The sequence below is a fragment of the Haliotis rubra genome, unplaced genomic scaffold, assembly GCF_003918875.1.
Source record: "Haliotis rubra isolate DU_JTF1 unplaced genomic scaffold, ASM391887v1 Scf105, whole genome shotgun sequence".
NCBI classification, from domain to species: domain Eukaryota; kingdom Metazoa; phylum Mollusca; class Gastropoda; order Lepetellida; family Haliotidae; genus Haliotis; species Haliotis rubra.
Genome location: NW_025764948.1, coordinates 1353653 through 1376958, shown reverse-complemented (window position 1 = coordinate 1376958; position 23306 = coordinate 1353653). Strand labels below are relative to the sequence as shown.

The following is a 23306-nucleotide window of genomic DNA, read 5'->3' as shown; positions in this document are numbered from 1 at the left end:
GTTTTGGCTAAAAATGACACTAATCTTTGACAAAACATTTTTAACCAGAATGCCACGTTCGGTCTTTGTCAGGTTTAACTAGGCCACATCTCAAGGCATACCTCCACAGTAATTAAACTGATAAACATTGGCTTCATGTCCACACCAACTTTGATAGTTATTTATTTCATGTACTTGGATTTAGTTGTGATAGCAGTGAGATTCAGAAGGCTGTTTAGAGAGATTTTTTGCATGTTTTGTGAGCAGGTATTACTTACGTGAAGGGTTAAACAGAGCATGGCATATGAATTGATAGTTTGAAATGATTATATCTGACATGTGAAAAAGATCAGCGAAATGGAGGAGACACAGGGGAGATAATATCGGAGAGTGTATGTGAGACATATTTATTTCGCTGTCACTGCAAACAAGCCCGAGATGTTATCTCCGCGTCACCAAGGTACATACATAATAGAAACAACAGGTAAAAATCCCGGCTTTTCATCCACAGGACCACGTTAATCATTCGCAACAAGAAATCTTACGCTCTATTGCAGTAGTGGTGGGTTGGGTAGAAAGTATAGCTTAATAAATCATGTTGGCAAACACCTTTTGTTGCAAACTCACTGATGGCAAGTTTTGGTTGAGGTAAAACACTGATTGTATTTATTCTACTTTAAGGATAATCTTTCATGATAACATCAAAGACTATGTCGGCATTGTTTCGGAGCGCAATGATCGGTGTAGTGTAGGTCTGCAGGTACAATATCCCAGCTGTATAAAGGTTTTAGTGGAATGCATGTGTGACAGATTGAGCCTCCCCTTATTAACAAATATTCCACTGAGGTAGAAAATCGTAGATTTGTATCAAAGTGTCAATGAATTGGCTTGGTTGGAGCACACCTGTTAACGAGAATTTATACCTTTATGGAGGAATGAACAACCAATCAACAAAACCACCTTGTACAAATCTGTCATTTATCATTTCATGTGGTAAATCCCCACATTATAAGTTGCCTGTGCGTTTGTGTTACTCAGAAAATAGTCTTTTGAGGATGAATCCAGTAGGTACAAATTCAGTTGTGATAAGGCAAGAATGATGGGAACTGCCATTATTATGATGCGATCATGCAAACACTTCCAACGCCCTCTGTATTGTCGGCCATCGTGCCTTCAGCCTCTTTTTGAGTCCATGGTTAATAGGCAGGGAAGAGATCGTCACAAGTACATGAAGTGTTATTGTAGCATAAGTAGTATGAAGATTGTATTGTGAAGTGAACACGGTACTGGATTAATAAACTTGTAACTGCTTTTCTTCGTGATTTAAGGGGGAGAATTACGACAATGTTGGCCCCTGCACAATGCTGTGTCATTACTCTTCTATGTGGTGTCATCCCTTCTCACAAAATCAACTCAACCTTGTCTCAGAGTGTACTTAGTGATGAAGTCAAGTTCCTATGAATGTTGTCAACTCATTCAACATTGCTCCACTGCTTTCATTGTCAAACCCAAGCTGAATTACCTTACTCAAGTATGTCATAGGGGTTCACAAATTTAATCATATCTTAAATGTTCAGATCAAACGATAGGATAAAAACTCACACTTTAACCATGGGAACATAAAACCAAGTTTTCTGTTGTGAAGGCGGTAAGATGTTTGGCATTTGGTAATTAAACATCTTAGAATATAAATTGAAAAGGGAAGCGAGGTGATATAAATCATTTCTGGGAAAGCAAGCTCAAAGATTGGTTCTTTTGAACGTGCTGGCCAAAGTGACAACTTATTTCATCTTGTATGAAGGCGACAACATTCATTGGACCCATGCTCTGCAACGTGTGATCTTGCATTTGACGATGTGTCTGTAATGGTGCAATGTGCGGAGTTCATTATCATTCAACCACTGAGAAGCAAGACTCGGCGCCTCATAGATATATTAGTCATTTTGGGTTATTTTGGTATTTTTCAGAGGTGTAGATGTAAAATCTTTAACTACCATTTAATGTTCTGTTTAAAGAAACTGTTGCTGTACATGAATATCTGTATCAGTTTATTATATTTAAGATTTGGAGTAGATTCTTGAAACCTTTGGAAAGAAAAGAAGTTATTTGTTTTCCTCTAGGGACAGGATGATGTCTTTATTTACATAGCTCGAGATTAAATATGCAAGATGATTGTTTTCAGAAGTTGTAGTGATTAAACCTTGATAAACGTGTTGATAAACAATCTCTCATAAATTACCCAACAGTAATCTCGGAGGTAAACAACTGCTGTTTACTGGAGCCATACTAATCTGCTTCAGATGTAGGACATAGCTAATTACTCAATGTTGCAGGGACCTACATCACTACTCCAGGCTGTAAGACAGTCTGCAGTTGGGATTTGACCTTATTCCAGGGATTTGGGTAGAAAAGGACAACAATCTTCACAGGAAGCTGCCTTGGGTAATGGTATTACCAGGTTGGGGTAGAATGTCAAAATGGTCAAGTGTGGTTGGCGCCAATATTGATGTAACCATCAGAGCCTGGAGTTGGCATGTTGGACCAATCGTACCACACTTACCCTCTCATTAGACTTAATTATTTCCACATTAAAGTTCTGACACTTTGTGTAATAGGATGACTTATTACTGTTCTGGCGCCAAGTTCTCTTAGTTGGCTATGGTTAATTAGGCCCAGGATTAATGGAAATCAATAGTGGGAGGAACGTTGGTGAAAACATGGCGTGAACTTTAATTGTGAGGAGGCTAATGAGGGAGAATTGGCAATATTCATTAAAAATGGGATAAATCATTCCCTTTGTAAAAGATTATGTAATATTTTGACATGATGCTGTGGCAATCTGGTTAATGATTTTGTATTTGTGGTTGTTGCAATAGTCTGGTCAAAATAATGTTTTCACAGCATCAAGTTTTCTGTGCGCTAATGTTGAGGTTGTAATTCAATGACATTAAACATCCATTATGTGATTATGTGGAAAAAGTACAAAAAATGTTTTGTGTGCAAATGTTAATAAAAACATACAAACAACATCACTTGAAGATGTAGATTGTTTTTGAAATTGTGTCATCACACTGATATGCACAATTTGAATTAAAATAAATTTGTTATACATTTTTTACAAAATTGTTCAATCGTTATGCAGAATTGATAATTAAGAGATTATTTCATCTTATAAGTCACTCTATTGGAAGTTAGTCTGAAATGCTGAAATGCACTTTGTAGTCTTCACTGAAAAGCAAGGAAAAGTTTGAAGAATATGTAAAACAATTTGAGCCATCAGTTTCGAACATTCACAAGATACATTTCAGTGCCACTCACTTACTCCAGCAAACAGTACAACAATGTTGCAGAATTAATCATATCCCAGGGTATTCTATGGAATGTCTGGCAATATGAAACCCACTTGCTGGCGGTATTGTTTACCGTACACCTAGAGTGAACCCTTACCAAGGTTGCAAGCCGTGATGGCGAGCCTCACTTCATGATGGATTAAAAGCTATTGTTGCAGATGATATTCAAGATAAAAGAAAACAGTGATTAGCTCCCCACAAGCTGGACAGGCTGAAGAGACTTCCAGGTGATAAAAACACACCTGATCTTCATGAGCTGTAGAAACAATCCCCCATTGCCGTCCCGCCTCGATTGCTTGTACAGGGCCGGCCATATTTGATTTCACAATACAGGAAGCGGTTTAGATACAAATATTAATATTTACTGGCTGGGGATGCCATTTATTTGTGTTCGGGCTGAATGCTATGATGGTGTCTGGGACTTTTGTTTGTCCTTCATCATCGGTTCACCAAGATATTTTTGTTGTAATTATGGCAGCGGGTGATGAAGGAAGTCTTGAGACAGTTTCATCAGCAGTGTCAGGGAAAGTGATAGCACTGATACGCATACATGAGAACAAGGTAAAAAACATAGCTGGCAACATGAAGCTTTCTGACAGCTTATTGTTTCAAATTTGCTAAGCTGATTTCCTTCCAAGCCACCAAAGATTTCTGTCAGTTAAGTCATGAAGTCAAGTACATAACAACAAGAACATACTATATGGCTGTCATCACTCAACTAGAAGAAGATAATGTTTGGAAAATAATATGCAAGCTGTCTCTATTTTTTGCCTTTTGTCTTGTTAGCAGATTTTCTGTGTTCAATAAGAGACTGATGCAATCTTAAAACATCAAACAGGTTCTGTTTTGTAGGTGTTTTTTAGTTTATTTACACGTCTTTGTGATGCAGGACACAGGTGGGTACGATATGTTCTCCTACTTGCAAACACAGTATTATCACTATTTGATAGTGATTTATAAAAACAATGTTACAATATAGAATCGTACATAGGGTTGTGCTTTTTAGCAGAGACTTCTTATGTTTATGGAAAGGGTTTTGTTGCTTACATTTATATGGGGATTTACTTGATATAATAGTGAGGCTTCATTCTTTTCTCTGTTTTTTTTTGACAGTGGGGTAGCCTGGTGGTTTAAGTGTTCACTTGTTGTTCTAAGACCTGGATTAAGTGCCCCTCACAGGAACAGTGTGTGAAGTCCAGATCTTGGAATTGGAGGAATATTGCTAAAAGCATAAAACAATACTCGCTCAAGTTTTGATATGCTTCATAATAAGCACTAAGTAGATTTTATGTGTAATATCCAGCAGTGAATCCAATTTACTATTAAATCTGAACTCGGATAAACAGTGAGAGCAAGCTGACGCTGAGGATGTGCACCCGTCATCAGTAACCACCTCATTATCCTCCATCACCTAGTGGACCATGGTATTGTCACCTGTTACATTCACAAATATGACATTGCTTTCATATTGACAGAACTACTGATCTAGATCGCGGAGATAGTTACATAGTGCAAGCTGTAGGTGTCATTGGTGAATACCACTCAACGAGAATTGTACGAGAAATATTGGCTCATGGCTGGTGAGGAATTAGCATGTTTCGATTACATCACCCCATTTATCTGGTTTATTAAGCATGGAAATGGATGCACATTATGAGAATGAGCCATGAAACATTTAGATGACCACAAATGTGTTTATTAACAGCAGAGGTCAATATTCGGCCAAAGCACTATGAATTATTCTGAATGATAGTAATGATGGCTATAAGATGAAGGTAAATGGCTTGAAACATGTAGACATTCTGTTAGAAACTACAGATACTGACAAGTGGCAGACCCACTTAAATATTCATGAGTTTTCATGGGAGATTTACCGAACCATGAGTTTGAAAAGCGTAATAGTCCCATAACATCCATATGCTTTAATAAACACACAATAAAATATCTGCATAAATGGGGAAAAGATCATCATATTATTCACAAAGAAATCCTGGGATTCGTGTTATGAGAAAAGTGACCCTTTCCTGTTCAAGCATTCAGGCTTTGATGTATGTTTATGGCTCTGTACTTGAACATTCATCCCTGAAAAATGCTTTCAGAGACTCAATGTCAATTTACTTCTGAAATGTGTAGAAAGATGACTAGAGCTCAATGGATGTTTTGAAATTTTAATATATATTTAATTACTGTGGATATACAAGTTCATGTTTATAGTTTTTTAATTGACAGAAGTGTTTGTACATAATTGTTCATATAGTGCATATTTTATTGATTTTTTAAAATATTTTTCTGTACATGTGAATAGAATGTGAATTTTGTTTACTCCTTTTCAAGCCGGATATCTATGGGTTAGTCATAAGAATTTCTAAAGACAATCCCTCAGCTGATGTAAAGAAACTACAGTGTGATTCACAATGCTTTTTTATGACTTGTTCTTTTCAATTATGCAAGAGGGACTGACAGCCCTGCCTAGGATGTACATGGCTTTGTGGGAGAAATGGAAGACAGTTGGAGTGACATATATCCAAAATGGCCACCAGTTATGGCGGATACCTGCAGTTTCACAGGACGGCTGTGTTGGGGGTATTTGCTTGGATGTTAATGTTTCAGTTCACTACTGAAACTGATTTATTAGATCAAGTACAGCAGTGAGTAATGTTGCTAGAATCTATTTCTGTCACGCTCTAGTCTTCGTCACAAATCCGATGTCTTTTCAACGTGGACTGGTAAAATTCAAAATGGCTGCCACCTACTGTTTCACAGCCCCTGAAGTTGACCCTCGTCAGCATGAGATAATACCTATGTTAGAAGCTTCTGCTTACCCCATGTAGATATTAATTGAGAAGCCAGCTGTACACTATCAAGACTTCTGCCATAGAGATTGGTCCAGCATATTTCAAATGGACCATATCAGGTTGTGGAAATAATTATCAGGGCATGTGTGCTCTTATGATAACCGTATAATCAGATATTTGAATGCTTCTTAAATGATCTGTTAATAGGCAAACCTTGGACATTTTCCATCACTATAAACCTGCTTTATTAAAGTTGGATGAGAAGAGAAGGGAGAGATAAATGAAGCAAAGTGTGAAGATGAAGATAATGATACAATATATCAGACAACTGCTTCTGTCCGCTGTTGTGATAATTGACAAACAAGCCGCAGTGATTGTGTTAAGGAGGGCCAACTGTAGAGGTGGCACTGACTTGGTTCTGTCTTTCAACATGATTATAAGATCACAGAAAGTTCCAGGATTATATGAGTATGATCTATTCTTATGAGAGCAAAATATGTACAAAACTGGTGGCTTGTGCAAGATTAGGTCACATTCACAGATATGAGGGTCAGATCCATCTTGTGTGGTAGTTCACTTGTAGAAGTGGCTTAAAAATAGGAGGAGACGTTGTCACTGGAAGTACAGACAGGCATTTGACGATAATGAAGTTAGGTATGATGTATATAGATATGATAATATTATTATACACATTTGTATTATTATATGTTTTGTTAATCATCATATATATGTGATTCATTATATATCTTGTTTATGTAGTTTATAGAATATTGTCACTGTTTCTGTATGGATCGTTTTCACAATAAATATTTTATCTTTATCTTTTATCTTTATGATAGGATAGTTTGTTGCTAAAATATTCCATGGAGGAACAATGGCAATATTCACATTTCATGTTCTGTATGAAATATGTAATTTGAAACTACACTTTCCTTTTTAGTGTGGTTGACTATTTTCTTTTTCATATTTTCAATGACATTCCTTCTTTCGAGCTATAATGAGCTATAATTTTGAGGTATTGGCATATAAAACTATAGTATTGAGGTATCGGTATATAGAGCTATATCACTGAGGTATCGGTATATAGAGCTATATCACTGAGGTATTGGAGGCATCTATGTATTCTTCAATGCACTTATCAGCATAGTCCACAGTTAATTACAAACACCCCAGGAAGTGGAGCGGACTAACCTTTCATCACTTTATATTTAAATGATAAGCTATCTGTAATAGGCTATGACAGGTCCAGCTGGGACCGTGATATAAATCACTGACCAATGTCCAGCAGGAGGTCCTGCAGGATGAAATGGAGTATTTCCCTTAATTGACACGGTAAACAAACTAAATATGGCATCCTCCTTATGGCCAGGTCTCCAAATACTAAACATCCACTGTACCGAGGATCTGGTTAATGATATTGCAATTTAAGACCTGTTTATGATATTGGGAGTATTAAAGTTAGAGCTTTAAACAGATGGCCAGTTCTCTAGTCCATGTAGAAACTAATAGCAAGGTGCTTGAGTGTGCTTAAGAGGCCTACTTGGAATCAGGTCAAGTGACCATCTGAAGGGACATTCTTCATTGTCCAGTTAATTTCATTACTGACCTAGTTAAATAGGAACACCAAATAGATACTGAATCTTCTGATAGTTACACTTGATATTGTCAAAGTATGATCTAGATTATGACTTCTGGTATTTTCTGGATGCTAAGTAGCCGTAAATAAAAAAGTTCAGTAATCAGGTGTCCAGACTTGTGATTAACATGGATACATATTTTGAAAACAAAGTCTGTTTTTACTTTTTGAGAGAGAATTGTAGGCGCCGTTTGATTTATGGTAGAATAAACAAGAGGTTTTGGTAAAGGGCAAATAATTGAAGCAGCATGTCTAAAATTGATACAGATTCACCCCGGTCTTCAATTGGTTGTAATTTAGACCAATCATGTATCAGTTTACAGCTAATGGTGGAGATATATCCCATATGACCTGAATGACCTGTTTGCGTCCAGTCAGAATCGTATGATACTGTATCACTCAGTGCATAATCATCCATATCCCACATTAACCTTTCCTCAGATTCTGATGGAGCCAACCCCAATAGCTTTTGTGTATGTAACCAGCATGTTTTATTCCCTTTAATACATTGTGACATTTACAGTACAACTATTTAGAACCTTTCAAATTATTGTCTGCTAAGTTCAAAGAAGTCGTGACATTTTCTGCCCAAAAGAGAATTAGTTCATTACAGCTAACAAATAATGTGAATTTTAGGATGACAAGGAAATATATATGTTATAAGAAAAACCTTTTTGGAAAGTTCTGTCTTAAAACTTGCTGAAAGATTATCTGTTTTTAGGGATATGTTACCTGAAGAAGACAAGTGTTGAGGAAAGTATTTCCAGCTAGGCCATGGTATAGGATTGATGCATTGAGAATGGATAGCTTTTCTCTTAGAGGTTCATAAATCATCGTTATTATTTGACAGTTGTCAGGTTTCGAATATCGTGTGGTGATCACACTCCTCTTCACCAATGTTTTGAAGATGTTTGAAGATGACAGATTTGTCAGGTGTAATGGTCGGTCTCCACAACAGAGGGCTGTTTGACTGTTGAAAGCAGTGTGTATTTATCTTGTTTGGTTTCTAACTAAGCATGGTACCCATATATTCACTGCCTGTCTGTGTATTTTCTCAGATGGCAAAATTGCCACAATTTAGTGGATAATTGGCTGCCTTCCACTAGCCATCTTTGTCAGAGTGTCATGGATTTGTTTGGAACAGAACACTCTTGTTCCATATTTGGAATAGTAAACAGATAATGCTTCCCTACCACTAATTAACTGTGATTTTTGTTCATGGACTCTGTTTATATTTCCTTTACAATTAGAAGACACAGAAAACAGTGTCATGCTTTTCTCTTCCTTTGTGATGTATTATGAGATGGAGGTGACGTGAAAAGGGGCGTAGTGTCACATTATTGCATTTGTTTTGTGACATGCATGCACATGTGTGATATGTGATGTGTGGGAAGACTGTTTATTTTGTCTGCCTCTTTACGGTCATTTAATTTGAAGAATAATTGTATGACTAGTCATATTTCGTGAATAATCCATCTTATTCAACAATGAATTTAAAGACTGAATGGACAGGAGGTAAAATATTCAGGTGTGTTTTCAGGAATTACCTGTTGAGGGCTAGTTGTCACTGCATCCCTGTGTAATCTTGATGTCACCTGACCTCTTGCCAAGCACAGTAAGGGACTGCCTTTATCATGGAGTACCTGGGCTATACAGTGATGGATACTACCGTCATTCAACTAGTCTCAAGTCATATATTACCTTTTGTCAGTTTGACAGCCCAGAGTTCAAGGGAAATCCTCTTTAGTTTTGTAATCTTCCTTCCAAGATTATATTGTTACTTAAAGATTCATTCTGAATATGATAAAAAAGCCCTGAGGTTTTATTTTCTATAGTCTTTCATAATCATAGACTGGAATATAAAGGATATAGGGAATACTATAAATCAAATTTGATTTTGGGTATACATTACTAACAGATGTTTGCCAGGAATGTTGGGAGTGAGATTTTAGGAATCATTTGAGAACTTGGCTCTGAATTTGGAAAATAAACCCACTGACATGATATGCCAAATTAACTTCAAATTTGTAAGCAATTACAGCAGACTGCCAATAGACTGCCAATATTCAAGTTGCGTCTTTAAGTAGGAATTATTTTATACGACTTCCTGGGAGAAAATTGTCAGATGCTATCATCTAGACAACTAACTTCTTTTGATGTTGCAAAAAGCTTCTGCAAACATTTAAGTGCCAGACTTAAGACTACTTTAAACGTCAAATAAGGAGCCAGATTCATAATTAAATGTTTTGATTAATTACCTATGCGTGGTGATGGAGCCAGCTTGATATAAAAGTGTCACGTTGGAGTTATCAGTGAGAACTACACACACTATTCAGACGTACAGGACTGTTTTGAATGATGAAATGTTACTCGGATTCAGGACAGGTAAAGAGAAGCACTAGATTATTTTGACATCTGAAGGAATTTAAGAATTTTTCATTTTGACAATTTTGGAAACATTCCCTTCCTAAGATTGTAAATGTCACTTTTTGAAGCTCTGAAAAGTATTTCAAGTTTCACTGTGAATAATAAAATCAAATAAATATTTATTTAAGCATCTTCCACCAAGCAAAGAAAACCATCCACCAAATGTCATTGGGTTCTTTGTTTAAATCCAAGGGAATTTCATGGACCCCAACAATTTCTTTTTCATTTCATACATTGTTGTCTGGTGGTATGCGCGTCCCTATAGATCAGATTCATGGTATTCCAATAGTTTTCACCAAATATTTTGCCCTTTGAAACAGTATGAATCCTAGTTCAGTGTAGCTTGAAGCAGAGGTCAAGGTGTCACCAAGGTCATGCCATGTACCGACTTTGTTTACATGGGGCTGTTTCCCAACCCTGCTCTTTCCCCCTGTCCAGGCAAATATTTGCACCTCTCTGCCAACATGGCAGCTACAATATCATTTGCAGAAAGCTCTCGCATTGCTATGAAAACCTCAACATCGTGGTGAGATATGTGGGTGAGAGCAAACCTGATGTTTGTACCTCTTGTACTATTAGAACTGCCTTGTCTTTTGATTGCTATGAATCTGTATGCCATAAACCAAATATTTCCGCTCCTTGCTTCTTGATATTGTTCAAAGACTGACCACAATTATCAAGAATACCAGTAGTTTATTCATCATAAATCGGCAGTTTATGGATGAGAAAAACCAGATGAAAGACGACACAGTCAAGGCTGAAAATGACAAGCTTCAGTTTGTGTAGTTGATTAGTCATGTTTTGTAGCAATTTCACGCTCTGGGCAGGGGTCATGTGACAGGGTTACTCTGGCACAGACAGATAGTTTTGACACAAGATGACCATCAGACCATAGTGTCCCTGCTGCCGTATATAGCTTTTCATCTCACCCTCCGAGAAGGTAATAAAACTTGTGAAATGACCAACTGCCGTGTGTTGACAGCTGATGATGAATAGGCGTATATGACGGTGTTTATTTCATGTCCAAGTCGGGTGGCATTATTCTCAGACGGTGTTCCTGTCATACAGATCATGTCAAGTCTTGACCAAGGATGAAGTGATGACTAATACCCTTCTTGGCCTCGCCATTTCCATGGTTTTAAGGGTTCAGTGTCACTGCCTTATTAGCAAGGATATGATTTTTTCCCTCTTTTCTTAATAGATTTTCTAAATTGATACTTTTCTCTCCTCAACAGTGACTGGTTAGGGCAGGCAAATCATTATGAATAAAATTTCAAATTTCAGATTAATAATTTTAGTTGAGTTGCATTTAAAAGTGAAATTGGATGAATAAAGATTATATTAAATAATAAAAATTTCTACATTTTTTATAATATACCAGGATGTTAATTTGTCATTACTTATAATTGACCTTTGTTTCTCACCAATATAATGTATTTTATACATTTTCATAGATAATGCTAATGAACAAACCATTCATTTTTCATTAATTGTAAAGTTTATTATTTTGGAGTACAATATGAACTTCACTTTGTGAAAGATTTCAGACAGACAAGCAAAAATTAATCAATTAAATGTGGTAATATCAGAGGCCCAAAGAGGGTTTTAAAAAATGTATTAAAACCAATCCACTTTCATCGATAACAAGTGTTTCTCATCACCTCAATCATCTGACTGGTTGATGCTGGAACAGAAAAAATAGATGATATTGAAAAAAAAGTTGGTTTTAATGAAATAGGAATTTGAATTCCTTCAGATATCTGTTTTATTGACACAGGAATGAGCGTTGTGTGGAGATGGGCCTATGACTCACTGAGGTGATGGGTTCTTATTTTCCGATCTTGGCTCAACTTGTGTCAGGATGCAAATACATTTTTTGCTCTTTTTCAGAAATACAGATAAAAACCATTATCTTTTCCACTTGAAGTCTTAAAACAGGAATGGACAAATTGTCGTTATTTAGTCGTTATGGTAACTAAAGGTGGTTCAGAATGTCTGAGTTGATATGGATTTTGCACAAAGGTATGTGTTTACATTTGGAGGAATTAATAGCTCAAATTCCCTCCTTTACGACATTTCCGAGTCATAACAGATAACATTTGTGAGAAAAAAATGTGACTTTCCTAAAATACACCAAACTTTGGATCTGTGCCAACAAAACTTGTCATAGATATATAAAATCGTGATTTACTTATCAAATATACAAATTATAAAAAATACATACATTTCAAGTTATACAGTCTCCCGATTCCGTTTCAGTATTTCAAGTAACAAAAGCATGATGAATGGAGTGAAAGAACACCTGAAGGCTGATCATTGAAGTTGTTTAAAAATATATGATAATTAATCAGATAAGAAATGTAAGCTTTCTTGGGATACAGACATCAGACATTTTAATCCATGGAGTCTACAAGTCGCTGTCTTTTTACAGCAGTCGACTGTTTCATGTTTGTCAGTCATACAGGTCGTATCTGCCCTTGGGCTACAGACATAGAGAGTGTGCATTATAAATACCAGCATATTGATGTCTGCACAAACTTGCATGTGACATGTACAACTTTGTGCGGTCTGATGTGGATAAGTTATACAGCTTAGGGGCAGAACAATGATAGGGTCATATAGACGACATGAATACTCAATAAACAACACACTCAAATTCCTTCAGTTTTCAAACTGTTTTTGTAATCTTTGTCTGAAAAGCTTTCAAAACAGATTGTGTTCTATCCTGGAATTTTAAATAGAGAAAAAATATGTGATTTTTAAATAAAACTTTTTGGGAAAACGTGATTGAAATTCATGAACCTTCCATGAATGTTAACATGGTCTCAGACAAGCCATGTCCAAATTGTGGGAAAAAACATTGGAATGGGGAACAAAGTATTAATCAAGAGCTGAGGCAAGAATGGTTGTTGAACACTGGGTTCAACAAGCCTATTTATGGTGGACCACCTTCTCCATGAGAAGATTTATGACTGACCGAAAGCTTGTTCAGGCTAACCGTAATGGGGGTTTTGCTGATAAAATCTGAATTTGAGACGTGAGGGTCTGTCCTGACTACCCAGTGGCAAGTTGGACCATGCTGTAAATCTTCAAATTTGTCTTGAAATCTTTATCAAAGTCTCTTTCTTTACCTAGAGCCTCTCCAGCTAATCTAATTACCCGAGCACCCATAAATTAGATGTTCAAGTTTCAAGGGCACCTCTTGGGTAGGGGATTTGGAAGGAGGAGGGGCCTCCTGACTGGTTGTGTACAGCAACTAGCAGCACTGCCCACAAGGTTCACGGACTGTCAGTTTACTTCAGGGATGAGGAATGTAATCTAAAACATATGATGTTCCCATAGATGTATTGTACCTGAGGGGAGTCTAAAAAACTTTCAACTCATACAGAAATATGTATAAACATGTGTAATATTTGGGTTTACACTTTGATAATCACTGAGCAGTATCTGTGCTGGGATTGTTAACAGAATGTTTATGTCACAGAACTGATATGATGAATAAAACTAAGCATTGTACGGAATATGTCTGATGTATTGCTATGTTGTGGCACCATGATGAACAGAACCAAGTTCTTGTAGCAGCGGGATGAATCTCACGCTGATGCATAATGTTGGTACATTTTACAGCACATAGCCCTGCAATATCTTGTAGTGTTTGCCATGGACAGTTTTATTTACTGTACAAAATGATTTTAAAATGATAGTTTTGCAGTCTGCTGCCAAGCTATATAACAGCATTGCTGCATTAATGTGTAGATGATGACGGTGTTGTAGTCATGAGAGAAACTGTTCCGTTACAGGCTCCAGCTGAAGTAGTGATGGGGACCATGATTGTCCATCTGTACCTGTGAAAGCCAATCAGCTCAAATGGTGTTTACAGTTCTCCTACACTATACACCTATTTAGGGGAGTGTCTGTTTGGGGGATCTGTCCATGAGCTGATAATTCCTGCTAGTTATCACCGGGACCTCCAGGTTCAGCATAGCTGGTCAGATAAAACATCCACTCAGGACGAGTCGGGCTTCTAGTGTTGAAACCATGGGGCTGTTGGCGTTCACCTGTTGGTGTATTTACTCTGGGTAGTTTGTGAGTGTTGGTGGAGCTCCACTCTCCCCAAGAATGTAACAATTTATACTTATTGTGTTTTCTCTGTCAGGTATATTTGACATTTAGTGATATACACACGATCCTGATTGTTTTAATTTCTGTGCGGATGGTTTAACATAACGACAAACATCAGGAGTTATGGTAGGAATTTGGGGCAAGTGTTTCTCCTCAACATAAAATATTCTTCAGGAAGGTAATTTCTGAGATGATCAAGAGTATATTTGAAAATTTCAGTCATATTGTTACATTATGCTTTGTAAAGACAATTTAACATTGTGCGAATTTCATATACCTACACACTGTCTCCCAAATAATGGACTTGCATGTCCACTTGTAGACTTACATCAGTGTAAGATTCCAATTTTACTTCGAACAAAAATTTCAGTTATTTCATATAGTTTGATATTTGTAACATGAACTTGTTTCCTGTTTGACACTGCCAACTGTTTCCATGGGCAGACAATGTGAGCCCTGTGTTGAAATCCAACAGCAATAATACCATGTAAAATAAGTCAGCTCAGTGAAAGATTTCAGTTATCAACAACACATGTCAGCTTCACCTGCGTATCTCAGCTGACATGATGATGTTCACGGACATGACTGTGTAGAGATGTGCATGTGAGATATGATTGGCGGTCTGATGCACAGTTGCTGTACATATCAGGGCCGACATACACATGATATCTTCAGGTTATCGCTCTACTTCAAAGGTTACCCACTGCTGTAAGGGGGATTTGTGGAGATTTTTGCTGATAGCTTCTGATAATGTCTGATCTGTCCTCTGTTTTGTTCACTGCGGTCACTGAGCCCTTGTAGATTACAGTCATCTATTGTTGTGCTAGGTATTTATGTATGAAGCTGGTGGACATCACAGATTCAGGATGATGCAGGCCAAGTATATCACCATAACTGTGGTTGGACTGTATGCAGCTGTGTGAACTATGAGATATGACATAGGTGATAATTATTCTATAAAAACTAGCGTTTACTGTCAAGTGAGTGAGGGAGAAAGGTTTCACGCAGCTTTTACCAATACTCCAGTAACATCATAAAAGGGGGCACCAGAAATGGGCTTCACACTTTATACCTATGTTGATATCCATAAACAATAAATCTAATTTGTATTGGGTATTTTTTAAACAGTATTAAATATTTTGTTAAAATTACTCATCACCATTTATCTATTATCATTAGAGAACATAATTCATCTGAAAGACTAATGCTCATTTGGGTACCAAGAAAGTCAGAAAATGATGTTAATAGCAAAATGTCTGGAAATGGTTGTCAATATCACTTAAAATGAAATCAATATGACATGATCAATATCACTGCAGCACAGTCATTATCTACTGGAGGTGGTACTGGGTGTTATTACACATGTGAATTACAGCTGATATCGCCTGGCCAAGTTATGACCATTACTCATCATTGTACAATGACGAGCTGGCGGCTGTAATTAACGAGGAAGGATTGTGACCAAAATTAACACTGAAAGCCAAACTGGGTTAATAAGTTCACGATAGGCCAAGCGGAAATGAAACATCTGTTTCAAAAGATTGATATTCAGATATTTTGATCCTGTTTTTAGTGAAGTATGGCAAGTTACATTACAGAACTATTAGTGGTCGAGTTGTGATATTCATTTAATTGAAAAGGATAATTGATAACCACATTAAAATATTTGTCATACAGATGATTGTTTTATCATGTAATGCAGAATTGAGTGAAATGACACGTAACATTTTTTCGATGTTTTTTTAGGGGACAGATTTCCATGAGTCAGTTGATGGTTGTTTGGATATTGAAATGGATTAAGTATTGAATCTGTCGCTGCACTATTGGGGATTTTAGTGCGGGTGTCATGAAAATGCTATTAATCTATACTGCCTATTGATATGAAATCTGAAGCTACTTCTAGAGGTGACAGGAAATAGAGCCGATTCATTAAGCAAAAGTGGTTGCGTAGTCGCCAGCTTGGAGTCCAACTATTTCAATAAAAGGATGACCGCAGGGTTGGACAAATATGTAATTAGTGGCAGATTATACAGGCTGTATATTTCAGCTGGTGTCCAGGTAAATTGTTGAGGTCATTCCCAGTTCAGGTGTTAATTAATACACCTTGACCTCAGGTAAATACAGGTACTATACTCCAGATCATGTTATATGCAATTGTCATCTTGCATGCTAATTGTTGTTGATTTGTCAAACAGAAATGACAGGTGTTATTTGTTTTGTGAAATTTACTGAGACAGGCTGCTTTGAAATTGTATATAATCATTCCAGTTTGTTTAATAAGATCATGATGTTCATTTGCATTTAGAAACCTGAATCTTATGCATCAAAGAACCATGTTTGCTTATATTGTGACCATTTGTAATGACAGTTTCTCCATTTCTACCTTGCATAAAGGATTCAGATGAAATATATATAATGTTCTTCATAATACAGTTGTTTAAATCAAGCCAAACAAATATGGCTGTTGTTGATTAGCTCAAGTTGAAAAATCAGAAAAATGCCTTTATATTAAAGTTTATGATGTTTTTATTAATATGGCTTTTAGTCTCAATAGAATATTGTCAGTTATTATTAGCTCCACTTACTAATTGACAGAAATAGTAATTTGTGATGAATAAGAATGAATTTGACAGTAATCCCTCTTTCTTCATCAGTATATAGACATTGTTTGAAATAAGTGAGCTACAGAGCCCTTAGTTGTATTTTATATTCTCTACATTGTCTATCATCAGCTGACTAAACATCTCGTGTTTTGTATTTTCAGGTGAGTTTGTTGCCATAGGAAGCAGTGATCCACTAGCACAGGGACCACCGGTGTTCAAACAGGAGCCGAAGTCCAACTATTACGTGATGAAAAATAAACCTGTTACAATTACATGTAAAGCCACACCGGCAATTCAAATAACATTCAAGTGTGCTGGGGCAGATGTTTCACCAAGACAACAGACTAATTTAAAACTTGTTGATCAAGTGACTGCGATCAAGACATTGCAGTCCAGCATCAAAGTCTCAAGAGAAGAAGTGGAGGAATACTATGGCTCAGATGGCTATCTGTGTCAGTGCTTTGCTTGGAATACTGTTCCTGGTTTCAGTGCCCCCAAGTCCATGGAGAGTCGGAAGGGCCTTGTTGAAGTGGCATGTAAGTACTCATTAGATCATATATTACACATTTACCCTTAATACAACTTGTATGAGTGATACGGGTAGTGCAGGCTTACTTCCCTTGTGAACACCTGGTGTCACTGATTTTTATGAAATTTTCACCAGTATTTTGCCTTTTATATTCCAAAGAAATCTGTTTCAAATATATCAAGACTGATTGTCCTCAACTACATTTTCAGTTTTGAGTACAATGAGAAATCCATGATAGGAGAAGTATGTTAAGTTTCAACCTTCTTGCAATTTATCTCCAGTTATTATTTATTAATGCATCAAAATTTGAATAAATAGTTCTCTGATTCAAACTGGAAACTTGACAAACTTTCAAATGAATACCCACATGGATATATTTTAGGATAAGAATAAAATAATGTTTGAACCTTTTGGTTGTTTATACAATGAAAGGTTAGCTACATCTGTATGGTTCTTTCTGTGCCTGTTTTGCTCACTTTGTATGTGAAGCTGAACCAACAGTGAGTGCAGACTCTCTTTGGATTTAGATGTTCCTGATAGTCGTGGTAGACTAGGAAGTGGGAATGCCTGTGAATCTGATGCTGTGTGTGTTGCCTCATGGGAAGTAATGAACCCAGGGAGGACACTGGTAGAGGTGACCTTCATGGTCCAGGCGGAAGTGCATCCTGATCACACGTTAAGATATGTCATTCAGCATCAGGGAAGTTGTGTGACTGACACAGAAGCTAGATACAGAAATAAGATAGTTCTCTTCTGGGTTTCAGATGGGAGTAATGAATATTATGGGTGATGTGTGTCAAAAGTGAAAAAGGTATACTACATGTTTTTTTACTCATGACAGTTTTGGTCTGTCTATGTGTGAATGAAAGTGACAGAACAGTTTCTGTAACCAAAAGAAAACTCTTCCCCAAAGCACTCCACTGTACAAATTTGATCGTCACAAATATATCGTCAATGACAGAACAATCAGTCTCAATTATGTGGCAAAACAGATTCCATTGGGCATATAATGCAAAATAGCTGTAAAAATTATATGAATCAAAAATCAATGATGACATCAGGTGTTGGCGAAGAATGTGTTTATGAATCACTTTGAACCAGTGATGATACCAGGTGTTAGCGAACCATGCAGTTGGGGAAGCCCTAATGTCTACAATTGCTGAATCTAATTCCTTGCCAGACACACATCTATGTGTCAAATCATTATGATAATCATATCATTTGTCTAGCATGAACAAAAACATGCTTTAAGCACCCATAATGCATTGTGCACATTTAGTGATTGTCCCATGTCTTGTACACGTCTCTACTCGCATGTCTGCCCAGCACACTTTGTGTATCACAGCCTTTCACACATCTTACAATGTGTCTATATCACAATGTTATTAATCACACATTGTCACACATGTGATACACACTCTGGTCAACCTTTCAGAATGTAAAGCCTGATCGTATCCTAGAAGCAACAACATCACAGATTTCATACAATATTTATCAGCTGTGGATGCATCATATATGATCTATACACATAGTACAACCTTTTACCTGACCCACATAGAATACCTACATACCCTCTCCAAGCATTGTTACTTTGTTACCATTCCTGCATCAGCCTGGAAGCGGTTCGGAGATGCCTCAGTAAACTCATCACATGCTTACAAGCAATACCAGAGAGAAACATCAAAATGGTTAATGCTGGATACAATTGTTTAAGGTATTTCCTATTGGTCACGCTTCTCCAGGAATCTGTAGGAATTCTGCTACCTTGTCAAAGAGGAGAATAACCAACATGATAAAGAGAAGTGGCTATTTTGAATCGGTCCATTAAATGCTGTCGGAACGGTTTGTTGCCGTGCATGGCACAGAGTGCAGCTGTCGATGAGAATTCTGCGACCCTGAAGTGCAGAAAATGACATATATTGACTATCTTCATATCTACATGTATCTGTCTCAGATTCAGAACATTCCTAGCAACTGTAAAATGTTATAGAAATTAAAACAGTCAATGATTATTTGTGGAAACAGATTCTATCAAGTTTTAACTGAAACATTGTTGTGAAAATCATTTGAATGGATCAGTTGAGATAATGGATGATACCAGGTGTTTGTGAAATGAGATTTATCTTTTACGTCCATTTTCTGGATGGTGTTTTGGGATGTTTATTAAATAGTTTTTTTAAATATTCCCACCATTTTATATGTACTGAGGGATGTTACACAGTCAAAATTGTTAGGAAATTTGATCCTTAACATATTTTCTTTGGACCAGAATGAAAAGCTGATAAAAGAATTTGAAATTGATCATGTTTAAACATGAATGAAACATTGGATACCACAGTTGTGTTTTTCTCCTCAAGAACTTTCTGTAGGACCTCCTAATGTTTCTCTGTCTCGAGACAAAGATAGTTTAGTGTTTGCCTGGCTGAAAATCTTGGAGGTCTCCAAGTCAAGACCTTTGAAGATTGGGAAAAGATGTGCCAGGTTTTGGCAATGGCTCAGTCTTGATTATTTGTCAGTGAAGTGTGAAAGGTGGTGGAAGATTACTCATGACTGGGTTAAATCAGCCAGAAAAAAACCAGCCTCATTTTGCCTGAGTCTCACTCTCCCTTTATTAACCGCTCACTTCATTTTGTACCACTTCACAAATATTTCATTAATTTGTTTCAATTGGCTGGTGAAGAATGGCTTGATAGAGGATTCATCCTTCCTCTTTCCCTCCATTTGAGATCACTCTCTGTTTTAAGCCCATTCATTTATTCATTCTGTCATTTATTCAGAACAAAATTCTGTGCAGGGAAGCAGTGCATCAATCTGTAAATATGAAACTGAGTTCAAGCCATGTCATGTTGTGTTATTATGACTGAAAACACTCCTTTAGTTTGATGTGTGAGGCAGTGGTATTTGAGTTATTTGGCTTGTGGTTTATCTACTTCAGTCAGTACTTTGAAACATTTCAAGTAAGTCGTATACAAAACCTGGGCACTCTTTCGTAGTCTCTACTTCATTTGACGTGCCTTTCAAACATCCATACGTTTAATTTTTTTGTCTTCTTGGAGCATCTCAGGCTTCCTAATATATCAGTCTGTTTTCTCTTCGTTTTCTTCCTTTATCTCAGCAGATTGCCAAATCCATCTTGTTAGACAGGAACAAAGTTCCCAGACATGCCTCTGACTTATAAAGCTCTCCTCAGCCCATGGCATCCGTGACACTTTGATTAAAAGACCCTGTTGGAAGTTGGATAAATAAAATTAAAGGAAAATTGACTGTTTATCCCATTGATTTATCCGAGTGTGGTTTGACACTACTGGCTTCACGGCAAGTGACTTGTGCCCCTCTTTTTCCAATAGCTTGCGAAGGCTACAAGTGTATTGCAATTGTTGTGCCGAGAATTGACACAGACACAGCCAATCAGTTGGCTGTTCCAATAAATCTACAGTGACTCAATGATTCTCAGAGACAAAGTACTCAACCATATTACTGGGTATTTGTTTCAATTGACAAATTGATCAACGAGGAAATCACAACCACTACTGCAGGAAGCTCCGTGTATCGGTAGACTTCGATTGCAATGTCTGTCATGAGATTCAGCCAACACCGAAAGAAGTGTTTCAAATCTGTTGAGATCTGTTGGCTTCTTTAACGGATCTTTCCTAAAGTCGATGAGCTCAATCCTAGCCTGTTGATTGCCACAGCTCTGAAACACTCCGTATGATGGAATGTCTGCTTCCTTCAGCTCTGTTTTCCTAACTCTATTTGCCGATTTAACTTCCTCAAGTATCACATGGAATTTGTATCGATCCTAGCAGGAAGATTGGCAGAATCAAAGGGCAAGTAATCGGATGTTTATGTAAGTATAAGAGGTAAACGCCAGCTCTGGACAAGGGGGCGGATCAAGGATTATTGGCAAATCGATCAGACTGTGGGTATTGTTATGGATAAAGTGGAGTCTTCTCAATGATCAATTTCCTCAACAGTCTTCTGCCTAATTTAATCGGCTCGCAAGCCCAAGGCAGCAGAGACTGCAATGAAGGTGTAGCGTTGATAGTAGAGGGCTGTGTCGATACCAGGCTTGTAGCACCCTATGTACACTCGATATGTCAGTGTTTGAGCAAGAAAAGGCAAACCAAATTATATCGTGTGTTGGTGCATCTGATTCCTTGATTACAGTCCATAGCTGGAATTGGAATGAAACTTCAGAGAATATAGGGATTTGGTAGAAGAGGACTGGGTAACTGTATAGGGTCGGTAGTTCATGGTTTGATTATATACCTTGCTTCTGTTTCAACCCTGGTCCTGGGGCCCAGCTGAAGATTCCAGGTCATTACACCTATTTAGATCAGGGCTCAGGGCAACAGGTCCCAAGAATGATGCATGCTGGTATTCTGTATCTCTGGTTCTGACTCAGAAACAGGATTTCAGCAGAAGCATTAGTGGACTTTTGTAACTTGCTGAAACAGACATGGACTGATGTGGTCATAAATTCAGGGTTCTTTGTGTGGGGGATTGATTGCTATGCTCTGTTGTATGCTTGACTTGCTTTCTTGATTGTTCAGAGAGAGGAGACTCATCAATATGATTTTACAGACAGTGTTTTGGAGCTGAGATTCATGTTCTATCTGTTGGTTGTCTTACTGTCTTCTCATAGTCGTTCAGTTATTCTCCTTGCCACCTTACTGCTGTCTGAAACTGTCCTTCTATCAACATGAAATATGACATCTCACCTTCTGTGTTGCACAGTCCTTTTATAACAGTTTTAAACCTCACCCACTTAACTGCTTAATGTTTTCTAAACTGCGTTCTCCCTACTGATCTGCTCGCCAACATTCCTGTAGATTCCATCCCATCTATGTACTTACTTAATCCCACCAATCCATGTTTGTATCCTTCCCTCCCTCTCTACCTTGCTACCACCCTACCAGTCTACCTTCTCAACAGAAGCTACTATGTGCTTCCCTACCTACCTATCTATCCATCTACCTAATTACCCACAGCCATACCCCCCTGCCCCACCTCGCTGTCATTGCCACCCCACCCTCCACCTGCTGGCTCCCCCTGCCTAGCACGCCTCTGCATATGTGACACATGTCCTCGCCCTCCATTCTATCCACTAATCACTGGGAGTTATCACCTTCTTGGTCCAGTAATCTCCATCAAGTCACACGATAATTGATTGTCTCCACCCATCCATTCCTGGGGATATTTCCCATGGTGGCTGGCTTTATGGTCAGATGTATATGGAAATGACTCGCATCTCATCTGGATTCCCATAAAACAAGTCCAAATTTATTGATAATCCTTCAGAAAGTACACATCAGAGATCATCACGGAGACACATCAATTCCTTTATGATTTAGATCCCTCACGGGACACTCCACCACATTATTTCCTTCCGGTGTCCATTGTCGGCACATGTCAATGTATTTTCCAGACTTTCACAAAGTTTGTTCATACCTGATATTAAAAAAACAAAAAATTCTCAGATTGTTTAGCCGCTGACTTCAAATTTTTTTTTGTATGTTATAAATCAGTTTCTTTTTTTATCCCATGTGGATTGTGAATAGAATTAACAGACATACATTTTTTACATCACCAGCAGAAAATGCCCCTTATGGTGTGATATTCTTTTATACATATCATCTATTACAGTGACACATATAATTTATAGTAGGCACCTGTGATTGTGTTTGTATGGTTTACTCCCTTGAGAAGTACTATCGTTCCAGGGGATGCTTTCCTTCTTCAGGGATTAGTGTTTTGTTCCCGACATGTGTAAAAACTCCACCCAGCTTGTCCATGTAGATCTATGTTTATCAAGTGTGCTTTAATCACAGCTGTAATTGACTTGCTGAAAGATGGGATTTTCTA

The 23306-nt window shown here is 37.4% G+C and overlaps 1 protein-coding gene across 1 annotated transcript in view; it reads left to right on the top strand.

The window, feature by feature from the left end:
• The first annotated feature begins 5659 nt into the window (after positions 1 to 5659).
• LOC124276348 (netrin receptor UNC5C-like) overlaps positions 5660 to 23306 on the top strand; it is a 73785-nt gene continuing 56138 nt past the window's right edge. Inside the window, exons 1-2 of the mRNA XM_046711992.1 lie at positions 5660 to 5912; positions 17074 to 17448. Of these exons, the coding sequence (XP_046567948.1) occupies positions 5744 to 5912; positions 17074 to 17448 (544 nt within the window). The 5' untranslated portion in view covers positions 5660 to 5743. The remainder of the gene's footprint in view (positions 5913 to 17073; positions 17449 to 23306) is intronic.